The sequence below is a fragment of the Pezoporus wallicus genome, unplaced genomic scaffold (genome assembly GCF_028554395.1).
Source record: "Pezoporus wallicus isolate ANWC-B61680 ecotype Strahan unplaced genomic scaffold, APGP_CSIRO_Pwel_v1 contig_9178, whole genome shotgun sequence".
NCBI classification, from domain to species: Eukaryota; Metazoa; Chordata; class Aves; order Psittaciformes; family Psittacidae; genus Pezoporus; species Pezoporus wallicus.
This window is the reverse complement of record NW_026636262.1, coordinates 40771-57720: the sequence shown is the minus strand read 5'-3', so window position 1 is coordinate 57720 and position 16950 is coordinate 40771. Positions and strand designations below refer to the sequence as shown.

The 16950-nt window shown below is 63.9% G+C and overlaps 2 protein-coding genes across 2 annotated transcripts; both read right to left on the bottom strand.

Moving 5' to 3' along the window:
- Positions 1 to 6130: 6130 nt before the first annotated feature.
- NEUROD2 (neuronal differentiation 2) lies at positions 6131 to 8626 on the bottom strand. Its single transcript, XM_057399535.1, has 2 exons — positions 8418 to 8626; positions 6131 to 7200 (listed from the first exon to the last, which is right to left on the bottom strand). The coding sequence occupies exon 2, from the start codon at positions 7193 to 7195 to the stop codon at positions 6131 to 6133; it is 1065 nt and encodes a 354-aa protein (XP_057255518.1). The 5' UTR covers positions 7196 to 7200; positions 8418 to 8626.
- A 6083-nt stretch (positions 8627 to 14709) lies between these two features.
- On the bottom strand, positions 14710 to 16418 carry LOC130593989 (putative per-hexamer repeat protein 4). The gene is made up of 3 exons (XM_057399536.1): positions 16347 to 16418; positions 15551 to 15631; positions 14710 to 14817 (listed from the first exon to the last, which is right to left on the bottom strand). The coding sequence occupies exons 1-3, from the start codon at positions 16416 to 16418 to the stop codon at positions 14710 to 14712; spliced, it is 261 nt and encodes an 86-aa protein (XP_057255519.1).
- Between the last annotated feature and the right edge of the window lie 532 nt (positions 16419 to 16950).

Below are 16950 nucleotides of genomic sequence, written 5' to 3'. Positions count from 1 at the left end.
TGATCCCCCCCTTCCCCGTGTCCCCAAGGAGGCCGTGGAGAGAGGGGGGGGACACCGGGCACGGTGCCACCACCCGGGCACCGGGGCAGAGCCGCTGCAGCACCCGGTGAGGGGCTATGGGGTCGGGTAGGACCATGAGGAGGGCAAAGGCAGGGACCCCCCGTGGGACCACAGCGCCAAAGGGACCCCCCAAAGCTCTGAGGTGACCCAGGCGTGGGTGCTGGTCACGGCCACCCCCATTCGCTGCTGGATCACCGGATTTTAGGCACCAAATGGGGTGGAATTAGGATTATTATCACAGCTGCTCTAAATGTAATTAGTTTTTGCTCTGAACTTGTTTGCTTTGCCGGGATTATGGCGCAATCCAGCCCGGCACTAACCTGGAAGAGGCTGCAATGACTCCAGGGAAGCGGATGCTGGGTCAGTGTGATGATTCCAAAGGTTTGGCTTTCAATTACATTGAACGTCTTCAGTCGGGAACAGTTTCATTAGGAGCAGGCAGAGGAGGGATGGGACAGGCGGGATGATGCTCCAAGCCGCTGGCGGACACAGGGCTGGGACCTGCCACTGTGCCCCTGCTCTGGTTGCTCTGCCTGGGCACAGAGGACGGATGGATGGATGGATGGATGGATGGATGGATGGATGGATGGATGGATGGATGGATGGATGGATGGGTGGGTGGATGGGTGGATGGATCCCCTCATCCCCATCTCAGAGCAGAGATGGATGGAATGGGGGTCCTATCTGTGCAGTATCATGTCCCCATCCCCTTCCCATGTCCTCTCCAGCACCACGGCCCCAGGTAGGTGTTTTGGGGGTGCTGGGTCCCCTCCATCCCACCACTGCACACCAGAGGCATCGCCGGTGCTCGGAGCTGTCAGGATCCACCCAAAGCAGATGGGATCCAGGGGCTGAGGCCACGGGAGGGGGCCGGGTGCTCCTGCTGCCCGGCACAGACCTCCAGCGAGCCCAGTAGAGCCGGAGCTGCCAAGAGAAATGGGCAGATTATGGGATGAACACAGGCCAAGGCAGGGCTGGGATGCAGCCGCCGTAAATCAGCTTTTAAGTAGCAACAAAATGGACATTTCCCATATGAACCGAGCCACCGCCTGGCACTGAGCGGGGGGAGAAGGAGCCCAGGCAGGGCCCGGGCCTGGGGGCAACGAGTTAGGGGGTCACAGAGGGGAGCCCCCGGCCTGGGGCTGCGGGGGGCTGCGGGGATGGGGCTGGAGCCCAGGATGGGGGTCACAGGGAAAGGGGAAGGGAAGGGAAGGGAAGGGAAGGGAAGGGAAGGGAAGGGAAGGGAAGGGAAGGGAAGGGAAGGGAAGGGAAGGGAAGGGAAGGGAAGGGAAGGGAAGGGAAGGGAAGGGGCTGTCTCAGGGTGCTCAGGTGGGCACCACCTGCTCTCCACTGCTCCTAGCCAGTGCTGGCCCTGCATTTCCCACTGGAACCAGCCTTTCCCACTGCCCCTGTGTGGGGTTTGCCCCTTTTCTCCCTGGGCAGGGCTGGGGGAGGGACACGGGACAGGTTCCTCCCTTTCCAAAGGGCTCTGGGATCCCGGATGCCCCCAGCCCTGGGTGACCCCTTCCCCTGGGTACCACTCGCCCCCCTCCCATCCCATCCTAGGTCCTAGGGGACCCCCAGGGCATCTCCCACGGCCACTGCCCGGCTGTGGGGATAGGAACAGAGCCCCCGGTGGGGCAGGGGGTAAAGACGGGGCAGGAGAGGACACAACCGAGGTACGGCCACGCCACGGAGCACAGGGACACGGTAGGGACACTGCCTTGGGGGGGCTGCACCCACAACCCCATGGGGGGCTGAGCATCCCCCCCCCCCCCCCAACCCATCCGGGCCGAGCCCCCCGTTCCGGGCCGTGCTGCGGGGCTGGGGATGCGAGGGCCGGGGCGGCGGTGCCGGCGGTGCCGCATTCCGGAGAAGCGGCTTTGCCGGCGGCCGGTGCCAGCAGGCGTTGGCAGGTTTGGAGCCTCGCAACGATTCCAGGCACAGATGTCCTTGTTTTAACTCCTCTGCGATGGAGCCTGGCAGGCCGGGCGGGGGAGGGGGCGGCTCGGCAGCCCCCCGGTGCGGCGGGGACCGCTGCCAGCCCCGGCCGCGGCTTCGGGGACCCCCCCCCCCCCCACCCTTCCCTCTCCAACCGGCCGGGATCCCGGTGTCCCCATGATACGGAGCCAGGGGCAGCACCCCCCATCCTCATCCCGACCCCTTACCCCCGACCCCCGGGCAGCCCCCGAAAAGGAGCCTCCTCCGCAGCGCCGGCGATCGCCCAGCGCCGGGAGCCTCCGGGTTTTTTTATGGTAGCTGCAATTTTGGCAGAAATCTGTCTTTAATTTAGCTGTCCATATAAAAATCCGCACTGTATAATAATGAACAGATGCCATGAAATTTAAACTGAAGCAATGACTCCTCCTTCCCCCCCCCTCTCCTCTCCGGCTGGCACTCGCCGGTGGCAGCGGCGACCCGGAGCTGGCGCTGGCCCCGCGCCCCTGCCGCGCTCCTCCGCGCAGGGAGAGGGAAAGGGACGCGGGCACCGGGGGCACTGGGGGTAACTGGAAGGGGGGGGAATCCACCCCCATCTCATCCTGCCTTGGAATAACGGCGCTGAGCCCCGAGAGCCGCCTCTGCGGGGTCCCCGCCGCTGCTGGCCCCTCTCCCGTCCCCCCGTCAAGCAGTGCGGGGTCCCCCGGTAACATCACCACCCCCCCACCTCCCCCCCCCCGCCCCGACGGGGTTTTGATCCCACCATCATGCGGAGCCCCGTGGGTTGCGGCGGCAGCTCCCGACCTCCCGCCTCGGGAGCCGCTGGCGGCCGCCGCTCAGCACCGGAACCGGGCACCGAAGCCTTGTACCGGAGCCGTGCACCGGAGCTTTGCATCGGGGCCGTGCACCGAGCGCGGGGCCGCATTGCGGGGCCATGCCGGAGCAGCGGGCGGGTTCCCGCATCCCCTCGCTCCATCCGCTCCCCTCCGCCGGGGCAGCCACCCTTCGCCGCCGCAGCTCTGGGCCGCGCGGCCCCGGTGCCGCCGCCGGCGGGTGACGGGAGAAGGGCCTCGATCTCCCTGCCCGTCGCCCCCGCCACGGCCTTGGGGCTCGTTCCACCGGAGAAGCGAGGCCCTTCCCGGTGCCGTCGGAAGAGGCTCTGCTCCTCCACGGGGAGCGGCGACCACCGGGAACCGGTCCTCGGGGCTCGGAGAGCCCCGGGGGCAGCGGCTCAGTCGGGGCCGGTTGAACCCGCTCAGCTGCCTGGGCCCGGTGCCTCGCCTCTCCCTTCCCCAGCACGTCGGGGCCGCACTGGAGCCGTTCCCCGTTTCCAGCCCCGGCGGTGCCGGCCCCGGGCCTGGCCGCGCTGGAGGCGAGTCCCGGCCCGACCCCAAATCTGCCCCAAAACCTGCGGGTCTGTGGGACCGGGAGGAAAGCGGGGCCGTCGGGGGGTGATGAGCCCCGGTGGCACGCACGGTAAACGGAGCTGGGGAGGCGGCGGGGCCCAGGCACTCGTTCAGCACCGCCGCAGCGGACAGCTCCGCACCGGGCACCGGCTCTGCGCCCGGGCTCCGTCGGGCACCGGCACCGGGACCTGGCACCACAGCGGGGTTCCCTCGGGGCTCCATCGGGCACCGGCACCGGGAGCCGACCAGGTACCGGGGCCGCCACAGAAGAACCCGGCCTTGGCCGCCGCCGCCGCCGCGCGAAGCCACCAGCACCGCGGCCCGGTGCCAGCTCCGGGCATCACTCTCCAAGCTCCATCTCCCGGGGGACCGGAGCCGTGTCACGGCCGCTGGCTGCGGACCGGGACCGAGCCGGGCCGCGGCTCCAGATCCCGGTGCCTTTATTGGCCGGGAGGTGGTGGGGGGGACGGGACACCGCCTCCCCCGGTCCCGGGGGGGGACACCCATGGGGCAGCGCCGCGTTATATCAGCGCCGCCCCACCGACGGCCGCGCACTCGGGGCAGTGGGAGCGGCGGAGGCACCGGGGGCACGGCGGAGGGGGTCGGGCCGGTGCCCCCGGTGCCCGGTGAGGAAGGAAAGCGGCGAAGGCGGCGGAGTCAACATTGAGTATTTATTAATCGCCGTCGAAGGACGCTCGGTAATTACAGGGTTCGCCGCGAATCGCCCCGGCGGAGGCGGCTCGTTACGGCCGGAGAGTCCTGGCGGGGCCGCCCCGGCGAGGACCGGGCTGCGGTGGGGCCGGTGCATGCAGAAAGGCCGGGCCCCCCCCACAGCCCGGTCCCCGGTTCCCCGGCAGTGTCCGCGGCTCCCGGCGCGGGGGTTGGGGGGGGTGTCTTGCATATCGTTGGCCATAAATATTTATTAATCGAAATGAAACGGAACAGAAACACGAAAGCACTTCTGGTGTCGGGCAGGCGGGTCCCCTTTGCTACACGGTTTGTGGTGGGTTCGTTTTGCTTTTCTTTTTTTGTTTCTTTTTTTCCCTTTTTTTCTTTTTTTGCAAAACTTTTTGTTTTTTTTTTTGGTTTTCAGATTTTTCTCTTTTTTTTTTCCGTTTTCTTTTCCGTTTTTTTTTTTCGTTTCGAAAACGTTTTCTCAGAAATCCTCCTCCTCCTCCTCCCTGGGCTCTATTAAATGCTGGTTTCTCGAAGGGGGTGCGGGTAGGGTCCAATAAGAAAACCACCCCCCCCAAAAAAAAAACCAAGATCGATAAAAGAAGACAAAAAAAGAAAGAAAGAAGGAAAATCAAAGCCGTTTCTCGGCCTTCCGGTCGCTCCAACCGGAGGAATGCGGCAAACTGGAGCGGAGCGAAACACGGAGCCGGGGCGGGTGCCGCGGAGGTGGGGGGGGAGGGCTCAGTCCCGCTTCCCCCCTCCCCTCCCGGAGCCCCGCTTGCATAGAACCGGGGTGCTCCGCGGGGGGCTGGGGGGGGGGGGGGGGGGGGGTGTCGCTTCATTTTTTTTTCATGATGATTATTATTATTTTTCCTCTTTTTTTTCCCCATTTTTTTTGTCTTTTCCTCTTTTTTTTTTTAGTTTTTTTTTTTCCTTTTTTTTTTTTTTTTGTCATTTTCCGTTTCAAGTTTTTGAAAACAGGTAGAAAACGTCCTGACACACGCGCTGCGAGAGGAGCTCCCGGGGTGGGGAGCGGGGCCGGGGCCCCCCCAAAGCAAAGTGCATCTCTGAGCGTCCGCCGGGCCGGGCCCGCTTGCATAGATAGAAATGTGGGTTCCTCCCTTCGCCTCTTTATTGCTTCGGAAAGTTGCGCTCCGCGCCGCAGCGCGGCTCCTCTCGCTCCCGCGGGTGTCCAATACCGGGGGGGGGGGGGGGTAATGTGTGTGTTGTGTTTTAGGGGCGGGGGGGGGGGGTGGCGGCAGTGGAGGAGGGGGGGGAGAACGGCCCAAAATGAGGGGGAAAAGGGAGGAAAAAGATCGAGCTCAAATGAAATGAAAACGAATTCAGAAGGAAACGACGCGGCTCGAGCCAAAGGGCCGAAGGGGGGAGCCCGGGGGGGCTCCGGAGGGTGAACGGGGGAGGCCGGGGCAGCGCTGGGGGCCTCCCCTCCGGGAAATTAATAATAATAATAATAGCAATAATAATAGTAATAATAATAGTAATAATAATAATAAATGTAATCGTTTAACTACGTAAATAATAAATCAAGTAAATCATAATATGACCAAATAAATAGCCATTTAAGCAAAGAAAGAATTCTTCGAGTTAAGAAATAATAATTTAACTTAAGGAATAATAATTTAACTTGTTAATTCATTAACTTAGTAAGTAAGAATTCAACGTAATAAATAGTAATTTAACTGAATTCTTGAAATCAAAAAGGATTTACCTGAATAAAGAAGTCGCTCACTAACTCAATAATTACTGAACTGACTGGCTAGTGGTAGTTTGACTCAATAAATAACACTGATCATGTAACTAACGGGTAGATAAGAGCAAGAATAGAAGGAAAAGGGGAAATCCTCCCAAAAAAGCACTTTGTCCCCGCGGGGCGCGGGGTCCCGGTCCCCGTATTGCACCAAAGCCCACGGAGGAGCCCCGTGGGCCGCTCCGCGGGGGCCGCCGCCGTTGCCTCCTACCCGCCCCCCCCCCCCCAAATCATTCCGGGGGGGGTGGGTTGGTTCCCCGCTATCACCGGGGGGGGTTGGGGGTCAGTTGTGGAAGAAGGCGTTGAGCTCCTCGTACATGGGGCCCCGCTCGTGCGGGAGGTGCATGTCGTAGGGGAAGATGTTCTCGGAGTGGACCCCCCCGCGTACCCCCGTGGAGCCGAAGACCAGGTTGTGGCCGGCGGGCCGGGAGCCGGGCAGCGCCGAGTAGTGCATAGAGTAGTGGTAGCTTTTCTCGTGGTCGGGGGAGGAAGAGTCCTGCTTGAGGGAGAAGTTGCCGTTGATGCAGAGCGGGGGGCTGAGCCCGCCGTCGTACTCCGAGCTGTTGTAGTCGGGGGACGCGTTCCCGTAGAGGCTTTCATAGGCGGAGGCGCAGTAGCCGTGTGTCCGCAGCCCGTGGGCACCGGGACCGGCGGCGGGCGGGCACTGCGCCGCGGCCAGCCGCGAGCAGGGGTAAGGGTAAGGGTGCACGGCGAAGGAGGCGCTGGGGCCGTGGAACCGGCCGCCCTCGGGGCCCTGCTCCGTTAGGAAGTTGCGGGAATTGAGCTGCAGGCACCCGGCCACCAGGTTGGTGGTGGGTTGCGAGAGCCCCTTGCACAGAGTCTGCACGTAGGAGACCAGGTCGGGCCGCTTGCCCGAGCGAAGGATCTCAGACAGAGCCCAGATGTAGTTCTTGGCTAAGCGGAGGGTCTCGATTTTGGAGAGCTTTTGGGTTTTGGAGTAGCAGGGCACAACCTTCCGCAGGTTGTCCAGGGCCGCGTTCAGGTCGTGCATTCGGTTCCTCTCCCGAGCGTTCGCCTTCTGCCGCCGCAGCTTGGAGCGTTCCAGACGCGCCTTGGTCATCTTGCGCTTCTTGGGGCCGCGCTTCTTGGGCCGCTCGCCCTCCGCCTCCTCCAAACCTTCCTCCTCCTCCTCCTCCTCCTCCTCGTCCCCGCCTAGCTCCCCTTCCTCCTTGCTCTCCCCCTCGGGCGGCTCCTCGGGGAGGACGCAGCCCTTCCCCGCCCGCTCCTCCTTCTCGCTGCGGGCATCGTCCTCGCACTCCTCGGCCCAGCCGCCGAATTTCGGGACCTCGGGGACCAGGCTGGGCTCGCTGAAAAGTCGCGTCAGCATCGTGGCTGCAACGGGGGGCAAAGAGCCAGGCGTTACCGGCTGCCCGCCGCCCCCCACCCGGCCCCCCACCCACCCGCCCCCCCCCCCTCCCAATCCCCATCCCCATCCCCGCCGCTCCCCGGCCGCCGATAACGAATGAAGCGCGGGGCCGCCCGCCGCCGCCTCCCGCACCGGCCGACCCGCACCGGGGGCACCGGGACTCCCTCGGGGCTCGGCCGTGCGGCCCCCCCCGACACCGCTTCCACCCTCCTCCGGGCTCCCCTCGGCCGCCGCCCGGCTGCCCCGCTCCTGCGCCCGCCGCGGCGGCCCCCAACCGGCCTCGACCCTGTCGCTGCCCCCTCCCGCACCTCGCCCCGGTGGTCCGCGGCCCGGGCCCGGTGCCACCGGCCCCTCTTTGACGCCTCCAACTTTTCCCCTCCGCGGCCGCGGAGCGGCCTCAGCCGCGGCTCCGCCACCGACGTCCCGGGGCCGGGGGGGGGTCGAGGCGCAGCCGCTGCCGCCCCCTCCCCTCTGCCCCCCATTGCCCCCCCCCCCCCCTCCAGCCCCGTCAGCCCCGCCCGGGGCCCCGTAGCCCCGGGGCTCCCCCGGCCACCGGAGCGCGGCCCGGGAAATGCGGCGGCATCAACCGGCGGGGGGCGGCGGGGGCGGCGGCGGCCGAGCCCCCCCCTCCCTTTCTTCCCGGGGGCAGCGCGGGGGGTCCCGGGCGGCGGCGCTACCGGGGCCGCCCCCGGTGCCGGCCGGGGCGGCGGGGCCGGGGCCGGGGTGGGGGGGAGGGCACCGCCCGGGGCGGGGGCCGGGGGCTTGGCGGGGGAGCGGGAGGGGGGGCTCGGCCAGGTCGGAGCCCTCGGGGGCGGCGGCGCGGCGGCTCCGCGCTGATTTCGTTGATGCCGCTCGGCCAACGCTGCCCGCTCCGTCCCGCCGGGACCGCGCCGCCCCGGGCGCGCCCAGCCGCGGGTTGGGGGGGGGGTGAAAGCGGGGTGGGGGGCGGCGAACCCCAAACCCCAACAACCCCTCCCTAAGGGGGGGGGGGAGGTCGCTCCCGGGGGGAGAGGGAAAACCCCATCGGTGGGGAACGGGAGAAGCGAGGGCCGGGGGAGAACGAAAGCCGGGTGAAAAAAGGGCGAGACGCGGCGGAGAAACCAAATCAACATGGAAGTTGCCTTTTCTCCATTCAAGTTTCCTCCGCTGCCCTCCCAGCCCTCCACTTCTTTACATAACTCACCTTCGGGCGGACCGCAGGAATTCTTATTTCATTGTTCCCAGCATCTTCTGGGACCGGGACGCGGCTCCTTGAGGTGCTCCAGCCTCCTGCAGTCCTCTATCCAAAAGGAGGCGAGAGTGGCATCTCTACCCAGCAAAGGGGGTACCAGCTCTGCTGCCAGTGCCATATGGTTGGCACGTCATGCGCGAGAGCTATCACATGAGAGCTAATGATTGACATGCGCTTGCATTCAGGGAGATTTGTCTCTCTGGGGAAGGAGGACTCGCCATCTGTCACTCTGTACTCCAAAAAAAAAACCCAGGGAAAAGGGAAAAGAAAAAAAAAAAAAAAAACAAAAAAAAAAAACCCTTTTCCAAATCTCCAGCTCTGCCTACACGCTGCAAAATGGGACCCGGGCGAGATGCAGGCGATGGCGGGGCCGGCAGGAACAATGGAGCCAGCACCAGGGCGGTGGGGAAACCGGCTATCCCGAGCGTGTTAGGGGCAGCCGGCGGACACCGGGGCGAGGGGGGAGCCGCCGTGGGGACCCTCGGTGGGAGCTGGCATCTGCGGCTCCATCCCCACCCTCAGCCACCAGCCGAGCCGGGGATGGCTGCGGTGGTGAGGGCCTGGTGCGGGCAGGAGGCTGTGGATGGGGACGTGGCGGTGGTGGTGGCCGTGCCCGGTGCGGTGCAGGAAGGGGGCTGTGGGTGCGGGTGTGGGCAGCGCTGGTAGGTGCGGGGCTATGGGTCACCAGACTGGTGGGTGGCACACGGCCTCTGCCTGCTGCCCTACATCCCCTCGGCCGCATGGTCGTGCCAGCCTCTCCCTGCAGCCCCACGGCACAGACCTCCATCACGCTCCTCCGTGCGCACACAAACACGTGCACACGTGCACACACTTGCACAAGCACGGCCTCCCCGATGCGCACGGTGCCCGTGCCCCCCATTGACACAGGTCTCGCGGTGGCCATGGTGGAGGCCTGGCCATGCCATGGTGCAGCCGGTGAGGCCTTTGTGTGCTGGGTGCCTCCTCACCAGCCTGGCAGTGCCCTGTCACCCCCTGGCCTCCCAGTCTGTCCCCACCGCGGCGTGTGCGCAACCAGAAATCACCACTGCTGTTTCGGTGTGCAGCACCAGGGCCAAGGAACCCCTTACGGGTGTGTTGTGTTCCTGAGAGCTGGATCCCATCACCCGGTGCCCTGCTCCTGGCTGCGGGATGTCTCCGTGTCCTGGATCCCTCTGTCCCCACAAGCCCAGGGAAGCAGGACCCAGGGCAGCGGGTGCCACGTGGCACGTGCCGGCCATGCACTGCAGGCGAGGGTGGCACAGCCATGGCGTGGTCATGGTGCCCGCGGTGTCGGTGGCGTCCAGGGCCGTGCCCACGTGCAGACAAAGGGCTGGCGGTGCCGGGTGTGTGCCAGCGGCGTCGGCATCACCCACTCCCCCAGTGCAGGTGCCGGTGCTGGCACGTGACAGAGGGGCCTCCACCGGCGTCCCCCCCCAAAACCCTCCTGTCACTCATGGCTGCGGCCGAGCAGATGGCACTGGAGCTGGAGCCGGCCTGCGGGGAGGCAGAGCCCACCCCAGCCATGCCGGTGCCGGTGCCGTGCCAGGCCACCAAAACCTGAGCACCCTCCCTGCACATCGCAGCCCTAATCACCTCCCGCTGTTGTTGCCATCTTCATTTGGCTGCCGGGTGCCAGGTGGGCATCGCCGTGCCCCAGGAGCCCAGCCGGTGCCCACCAGTGACGGGTACCACTCTGGGTAAGTCTCTACCACGCTGCCCTCGGCTTCCCCTGGCATGGCTGCACCCTGGCATCAGTGCAGCCAAGCTGATGGTGCCACGGTTCCTGGTACATGGGGCTGCCCCAGGCTGAAATGCCTGTGCTGGCCTCTGCGGGGACAGGGATGGGGACAAGGGGAAGCCACAACCCCCTGGCCCAGTGCATCCATTCCAGCCTAATTAGCAGCCGGGGAGCAGAGCGGTGAGGGTGGGCGCCGGTGTGAGGCTCATCAGCATTCACAGCGCTTGGAGGGAGAAGAAAGTGGAGACATGAAACGGGGAGAGGAGATGAAAGGGGAGAGGGGGGGAGATGGAAACCCAAACCAGAGCCTTGTGCCGGGACACAGCCCGCGGGGTGGGCAGGAGCGGGGCGCTCGGTGCCATCCCTGTGCCATTCCCTCAGCCGTGGCTGGTGATGGCACCAGCCCCATCCTGGTGTCTGGGTGCTTTTGGGAGGCGGGTTCAGCCCGGGTGAGGAATGGGGGTCCCATTCAATGGGGCAGTGAGGTTGGGGTGAACCCAGGATGAGGGCAGCAGGGATGGCGGCTGATGCTTTGGGTGCAGGGGAAGGGTCGGGGGGGCCCTCCTGCTCCAGGAGGTCGGGGCTGGGTGACCCTGGGGCTCCGGTCCCCATCCTGCTGCTGGTTCCCATGTCCAGGAACCGGCTTTCCCGGCACCGCCGCCTCTGGACTCTGCCCACCCCAGCCAGGTCCCCTGGGTCTCGCTGCCCGGCGTTTGGCTGGTGCAGGAAGCTCTTTCCTCCTCCAAAACTCATCCTCCGTGCTCCTTCCCCTCCCTCCAGCAGGAAGGCGATGGACGAATGGGGATGGGGATCCTGCCTGGAACAGCTCCATCCAGGAGGTGGGTGCCGGGCGGGGGGGGGGGGGGTGGTGGACACGTAGCATCCGGACGGACAGGAGCAGGGTGCTGGGACCCCGCTGGGCACCCCCCGCATGGGGACCACATCCCCGGGGTGAGCCCAGAGCCCCGCACCGCGGCCGTGGGACTGGGAGCACCCGCTCCGGATCCCGTCCCGTCCCCCCGCACCGTGCGGTCCCCGTTCCCCCCCTCCCCGCGGCGGGTCTGAGCCGTGCAGGGCCCGAGTGCGGTGCGAGCGGCGGCGGGGGGGAGGCGGGGGCCGCGGTGCCAGATGGAGCCGGCTCCGCGCTGCAATATTTCTGGGAGGTGAAAGCTGGGGAGAGATGGATGCGAGAACGTGCGGCGGAGCCACCGCCGGGAATGGCAGCGAGGGGAGGAGAGCGGAGGGAGCGGGAGCTGAGGCCGTCCCCATCCCTGTCCATGGAGCATCACCCCCCCCACCACCACCACCACCACCACCCCCCATAGGACTCATCCCTGGTGAGCAGGGGTCCAGGTGTGGTTGGGGGTCTCTGTGGGATGGGGATGGGGTTGTGGGTGCCCTGCTGGTTCCTAAAGGGCTTTTCAATAGGGACCAGCGAGGTCATGGGTGGGATGGGGTGGGATGGGGGGGTGGCAGGGGGAAGGTTGGTGGTGGAGGGAAACTGAGGCACAGAGGGAGGGGAAGGGGCATCAACCCCTGCCCCTAGAACCGAGGCCTGGCCAAGCGGGTTTTAAGGCACGAGCTGTTCATCGGATAAATTAGATGGGGAATTGTTCAGTGGGAAACTGCTGGAGCCATCGCCCACCGGGCTCCGGCGTGGGGCTGGGGATGGAGGGTCCCGGTGAGGGCACAGGGATGGCCCCAGGGCGCTTGTGCATCTCCCCTCCTGCTCCTTCAGCACCCAGGGGGTCACCCTGCCAGGGGCAGGTGCTCCTTGGGGACAATGGAGGGGCTGCAATGGGGTGGGGGGGGAGGTCACCATTGTGCCACCAGCACAACTGGCTGCTGGTGAGGTAACAAGGCCCCAACGGTGAGGTCACAGCGGGCTATGACATCACAACCGCTGCCCTGTGACATCACAAGGCCTCAGGAGCCCCAGTGTGAGCGCAGCATCCCCACCCAGGCCGGGTCCATGGGGGAGCAGGGGTGGGTTTACAGCCCCACGGTGCCGCCGGCGTGGGCACGGTGTGACTGAAGGAGCACGACTGGCACCGGCCCCCCCGCGGCAGATGGCACATTGTGGGGGGGATGTGAGGGGGGGATGTGGGGGGATCAGTGGGGGGGGGGGGGCTGCCTCCATCGTGTTGGTGTCCCCAAACCCTCGCAGGGATGCACTGAGTGGCATCAGGCCTCAGCAGGGCAGGTGGGCACGAGGCCACGGGCGAGGGGCTGCTGGAGGGGCGCCGGTGACAAAGGCGAAGGGCAGGATTCAGATTGTGGGGCTGGGGGTGCTGGACCCCCATCCTGAGCAGGCCTTGGGCCACTGGTCCTGGGGACCTGATCCAGCCGGGTGCTGCCATCATGGGGCTCGGTGTGGGGCTCGGTGTGGGGCTCAGCGTGGGGCTCAGCTCGTCCTGCCAGCCCCATGGCAATGGGGGACCCTCATCACCCAGCACCCTGGGGTCCTTGCCCCTATCTCAGGGTGCCCTGGGGATATTGAGGACCCCCATCCCGCATCCCGAGTGACTTTGGGGCTCATCAGCACCCTGCGCCATCGATGGGGAAAGAGGGGCATGGAGAGGATTTGGGGAGCAGGAGGGGGGAGTCTCCATGGTGACAGGGCGCCAATGACGACAGTCGCCATGGCGAGGATGCGTGGCCCAGCCCGTTGCCATGGCGATGCGCCTGGCACAGCGAGTCGCCATGGAGATGGCCGAGGGATGGAGCTGGTCCCTATGGTGGGGACCAGGGCCAGGCCAGGGCTGATGGGGGTCCCTGGGGCTGAGCCCCCCATGTGTGGGGCCTCGCACCCTCCGGGGGCCGCAGGCACCGCGTGCCGCCGCGTGCCCACCGTCGCCACCATCGCCACCATCGCCACCATCGCCGCCCAGGTTCATTTGCACGAGGCTTTTCCACTCCAGTTCACACTACCATCTGACAAGCCCAACTTCTCATTTTCAGAGTAATCACTCCACTGCACTAATTGCACATGCAAATATGCAAATTCGTATTAATTAATTACTATACTAATTAGTTCTGTGGTATTTGCGAGTAATAAATCATTCGGAGGGAGCGGGAAGCTGGAGACTTGGCCCATTTACACTTCGCATAAAATTTTAATAGGCGCTCGGGCTGATCCGGGACAGCCGCGGTGCCGCGCTTAAAGGCACAGAGCCGGTGTGGCACGGCCTGGCCCCGGGAGCACCGCGAGCACCGCGAGCACCGCGAGCACCGGGAGCACCGCGAGCACCGGGAGCACTGGCCCCGGCGCGCCCCAGTGGGAGAGGGCACGGACAATAGGCAGGGGAAAGGGAAAACGAAGCAGAAAGCAATGGGGAGGAGGAAAGGGGGGCTGTTGCTGATGGTTGCTGTGTCCTCATGGGGAAACCGAGGCAGGGTCCTCACCGCAGCGCTCACCGGTTGGGTAGGAGGTGAGTGGCCACTTGTGGTATGGGGGGCACCCCCAGGGATGCGGGTGTTGAGGTCACTCATGAGGGTCACTCTGCTCTGCATGAGCACATCATCACCACCACCACGACCACACCATCACCAGCACTACCATGACCACACCATCGCCACCACCACGAGAACAGCATCACCACCACCATGAGCACATCATCACCACCACCATGAGCACATCATCGCCACCACCATGGGCACAGCATCGCCATCACCACAACCACACCATCACCACCACCGCGACCACACCATCACCACCACCGCGACCACAGCATCACCACCACCGCGAGCGCAGCATCACCACCACCATGACCACACCATCACCACCACCGCGACCACAGCATCACCACCACCATGACCACACCATCACCACCACCGCGACCACAGCATCACCACCACCATGACCACACCATCACCACCACCACGACCACACCATCACCACCACCACGAGCACAGCATCGCCATCACCACAACCACACCATCACCACCACCATGACCACACCATCATCATCACCACGAGCACAGCATCGCCATCGCCACCACCACGAGCACAGCATCGCCATCGCCATCACCACGAGCACACCATCACCACCACCACCACCACAAGCATGCCATCACCACCACCACAAGCACGCCATCACCATCACCACGAGCACAGCATCGCCATCGCCATCACCACGACCACACCATCACCACGACCACCACCACGAGCACACCATCACCACCACCACAAGCACACCATCACCACGAGCACAGCATCGCCATCGCCATCACCACGAGCACAGCATCACCATCACCATCACCACAAGCACACCATCACCACCACCACGAGCACAGCATCACCATCACCACGAGCACAGCATCACCATCACCATCGCCACAAGCACACCATCACCATCACCACGAGCACAGCATCACCATCACCATCACCACAAGCACACCATCACCATCACCACGAGCACAGCATCGCCATCACCACGAGCACAGCATCGCCATCACCACGAGCACACCATCACCACCACCACGAGCACAGCATCGCCATCGCCATCACCACGAGCACAGCATCGCCATCACCACGAGCACAGCATCGCCATCACCATCACCACGAGCACGGCGCAGCCGCTCCCCGCTGCCACCTTTGGGGATTTTGCAAGCCTTTAATTGTCGTAAGCACAGATTAATTAAGCAGCGCTAAACACAAGCCCATGCATTATTGATGAATAAGGGTGAGTTCAGGTTGGTGCAAACGGTGTAATTAAATATAAACCTCAAGCTGCCCATTGTTAACGTACAAATTACATTACTATTGCGACACGTGTCGGGGCGCGCGGCCGAGGGGGAGCGGGGATGGGGGGGGATGGTGTAAGGGGGGGGGGTGTTGGGGGGCAGGAGTAGGGACCCCACAAGCCGGCCCCATTGCTGCGGTCATCCCTGGGCACAGTGCCTGGCCTGGGCCTGTCTCCATCCACATCCATGCCGGCTCCATGTGCAGTGGGGATGCTCCCTTGTTCCCAGCCCCATAGGAACAGCAGCCCCCCACGTCCAGGCTTGGCACCCAGACCCACTGATGGACACGCACCGGGGCTGTGCGCACGCATGCACACGCGTCCTGCACACACACACACACATGCACATACATGCCCCCTCCTGTGCACACATACACATGCATGTGCATAGGGATGCACGCAATGAACGTCCCTGGCACATACACGCAAGCACACACACGCACTCCTGTGCACACGCACATGGATGCAGGCACAAGCACGCATCTAACGCATGCATGTACATGCACACACACATGCACACACACATGCACACACACATGCACATCCCTGGCACATGCATGCAAACACACACACATGGAAGCACACACACATGGAAGCACACACACATGGATGCACACACACATGGATGCATGCACATGCACATACATAGCACACACACATGCACACACACACATGCACACACACACACATGGCACATGCATGCAAACACACACACATGGAAGCACACACACATGGATGCACACACACATGGATGCATGCACATGCACATACATAGCACATACATGTACACGCACGCACACATGCACACACACACACACATGCACATCCCTGGCACATGCATGCAAGCACACACACATGGATGCACACACACATGGATGCACACACATGCACATACCTAGCACATACATGTACATGCACACACACATGCACACACACACATGCACATCCCTGGCACATGCATGCAAGCACACACACATGGATGCACACGCATGGATGCAAACACACATGGATGCACACACACATGGATGCACACACACATGCACACACACATGCACATCCCTGGCACATGCATGCAAGCACACACACATGCACACACACACATGCACATCCCTGGCACACGCATGCAAGCACACACACATGGATGCACACACACATGGATGCACACACATGGATGCACACACACATGGATGCACACACACATGGATGCACACACATGGATGCACACACACATGGATGCACACACACATGGATGCACACACACATGGATGCACACACACATGGATGCACACACACATGGATGCACACACATGGATGCACACACACATGGATGCACACACATGGATGCACACACACATGGATGCACACACACATGGATGCACACACACATGGATGCACACACACATGGATGCACACACACATGGATGCGCACACACATGGATGAACGCACATGCACATACCTAGCACATACATGTACGTGCACACACACGTGCACACACACGCACACCCCACCCACCCAGGACCCCCTCCATGTCCCCATCCCACCCTCCCCACGTGCTCCCCCCAACACCCCTTGGGGGGGGTGGTCCTCAGTGACACCCCAACTGGGACAAGTGACATCGACCCGGGGGGGCTGTGGGGAAAGGGGGGGGGTGCGTCCGGCTGCGCATCCCCTGGCCCAGGCAGCATGGGGGGGGGTGTGTGGGGGGGTGGCAGCTGGTTCCTATTTATTAACCAGTCATGGTTAAATTGGTTTATAAATTAACAGATGTTTTAACTTTAGTCTTTCTTCTGGGAATGGAGGCCGCCAAACTGCTCTGTGCTGGCGGCCGGGCCCCCCCCCGGGAGGGTGGCACTGATGGGGATGGGGGGCAAAAGGGACGGGACCCCCCCCGGTACAGCCCACCCTGCTGTGGGGGCACTGCGGTGGGCGTTGTGGTCCTCTGAGGTCACAGATGCTTAGGGAAGGGGTGCATGGGGATAGAGCTGGGGTTCCACAGGTGGG

Coding starts and splice junctions, on each gene's coding strand:
- NEUROD2 (XM_057399535.1), bottom strand. CDS start 7,195: ATGCTGACGCGACTTTTCAGCGAGCCCAGCCTGGTCCCCGAGGTCCCG.
- LOC130593989 (XM_057399536.1), bottom strand. CDS start 16,418: ATGTATGTGCTAGGTATGTGCATGTGCGTTCATCCATGTGTGTGCGCA. Junction 15,632..16,346: donor TGTGTGTGTGCATCCATGTG/TGTGTGCATCCA, acceptor GTGCCATGTGTG/TGTGTGTGCATGTGTGTGTG. Junction 14,818..15,550: donor TGTGTGTGTGCATCCATGTG/TGTGTGCTTCCA, acceptor CGACAATTAAAG/GCTTGCAAAATCCCCAAAGG.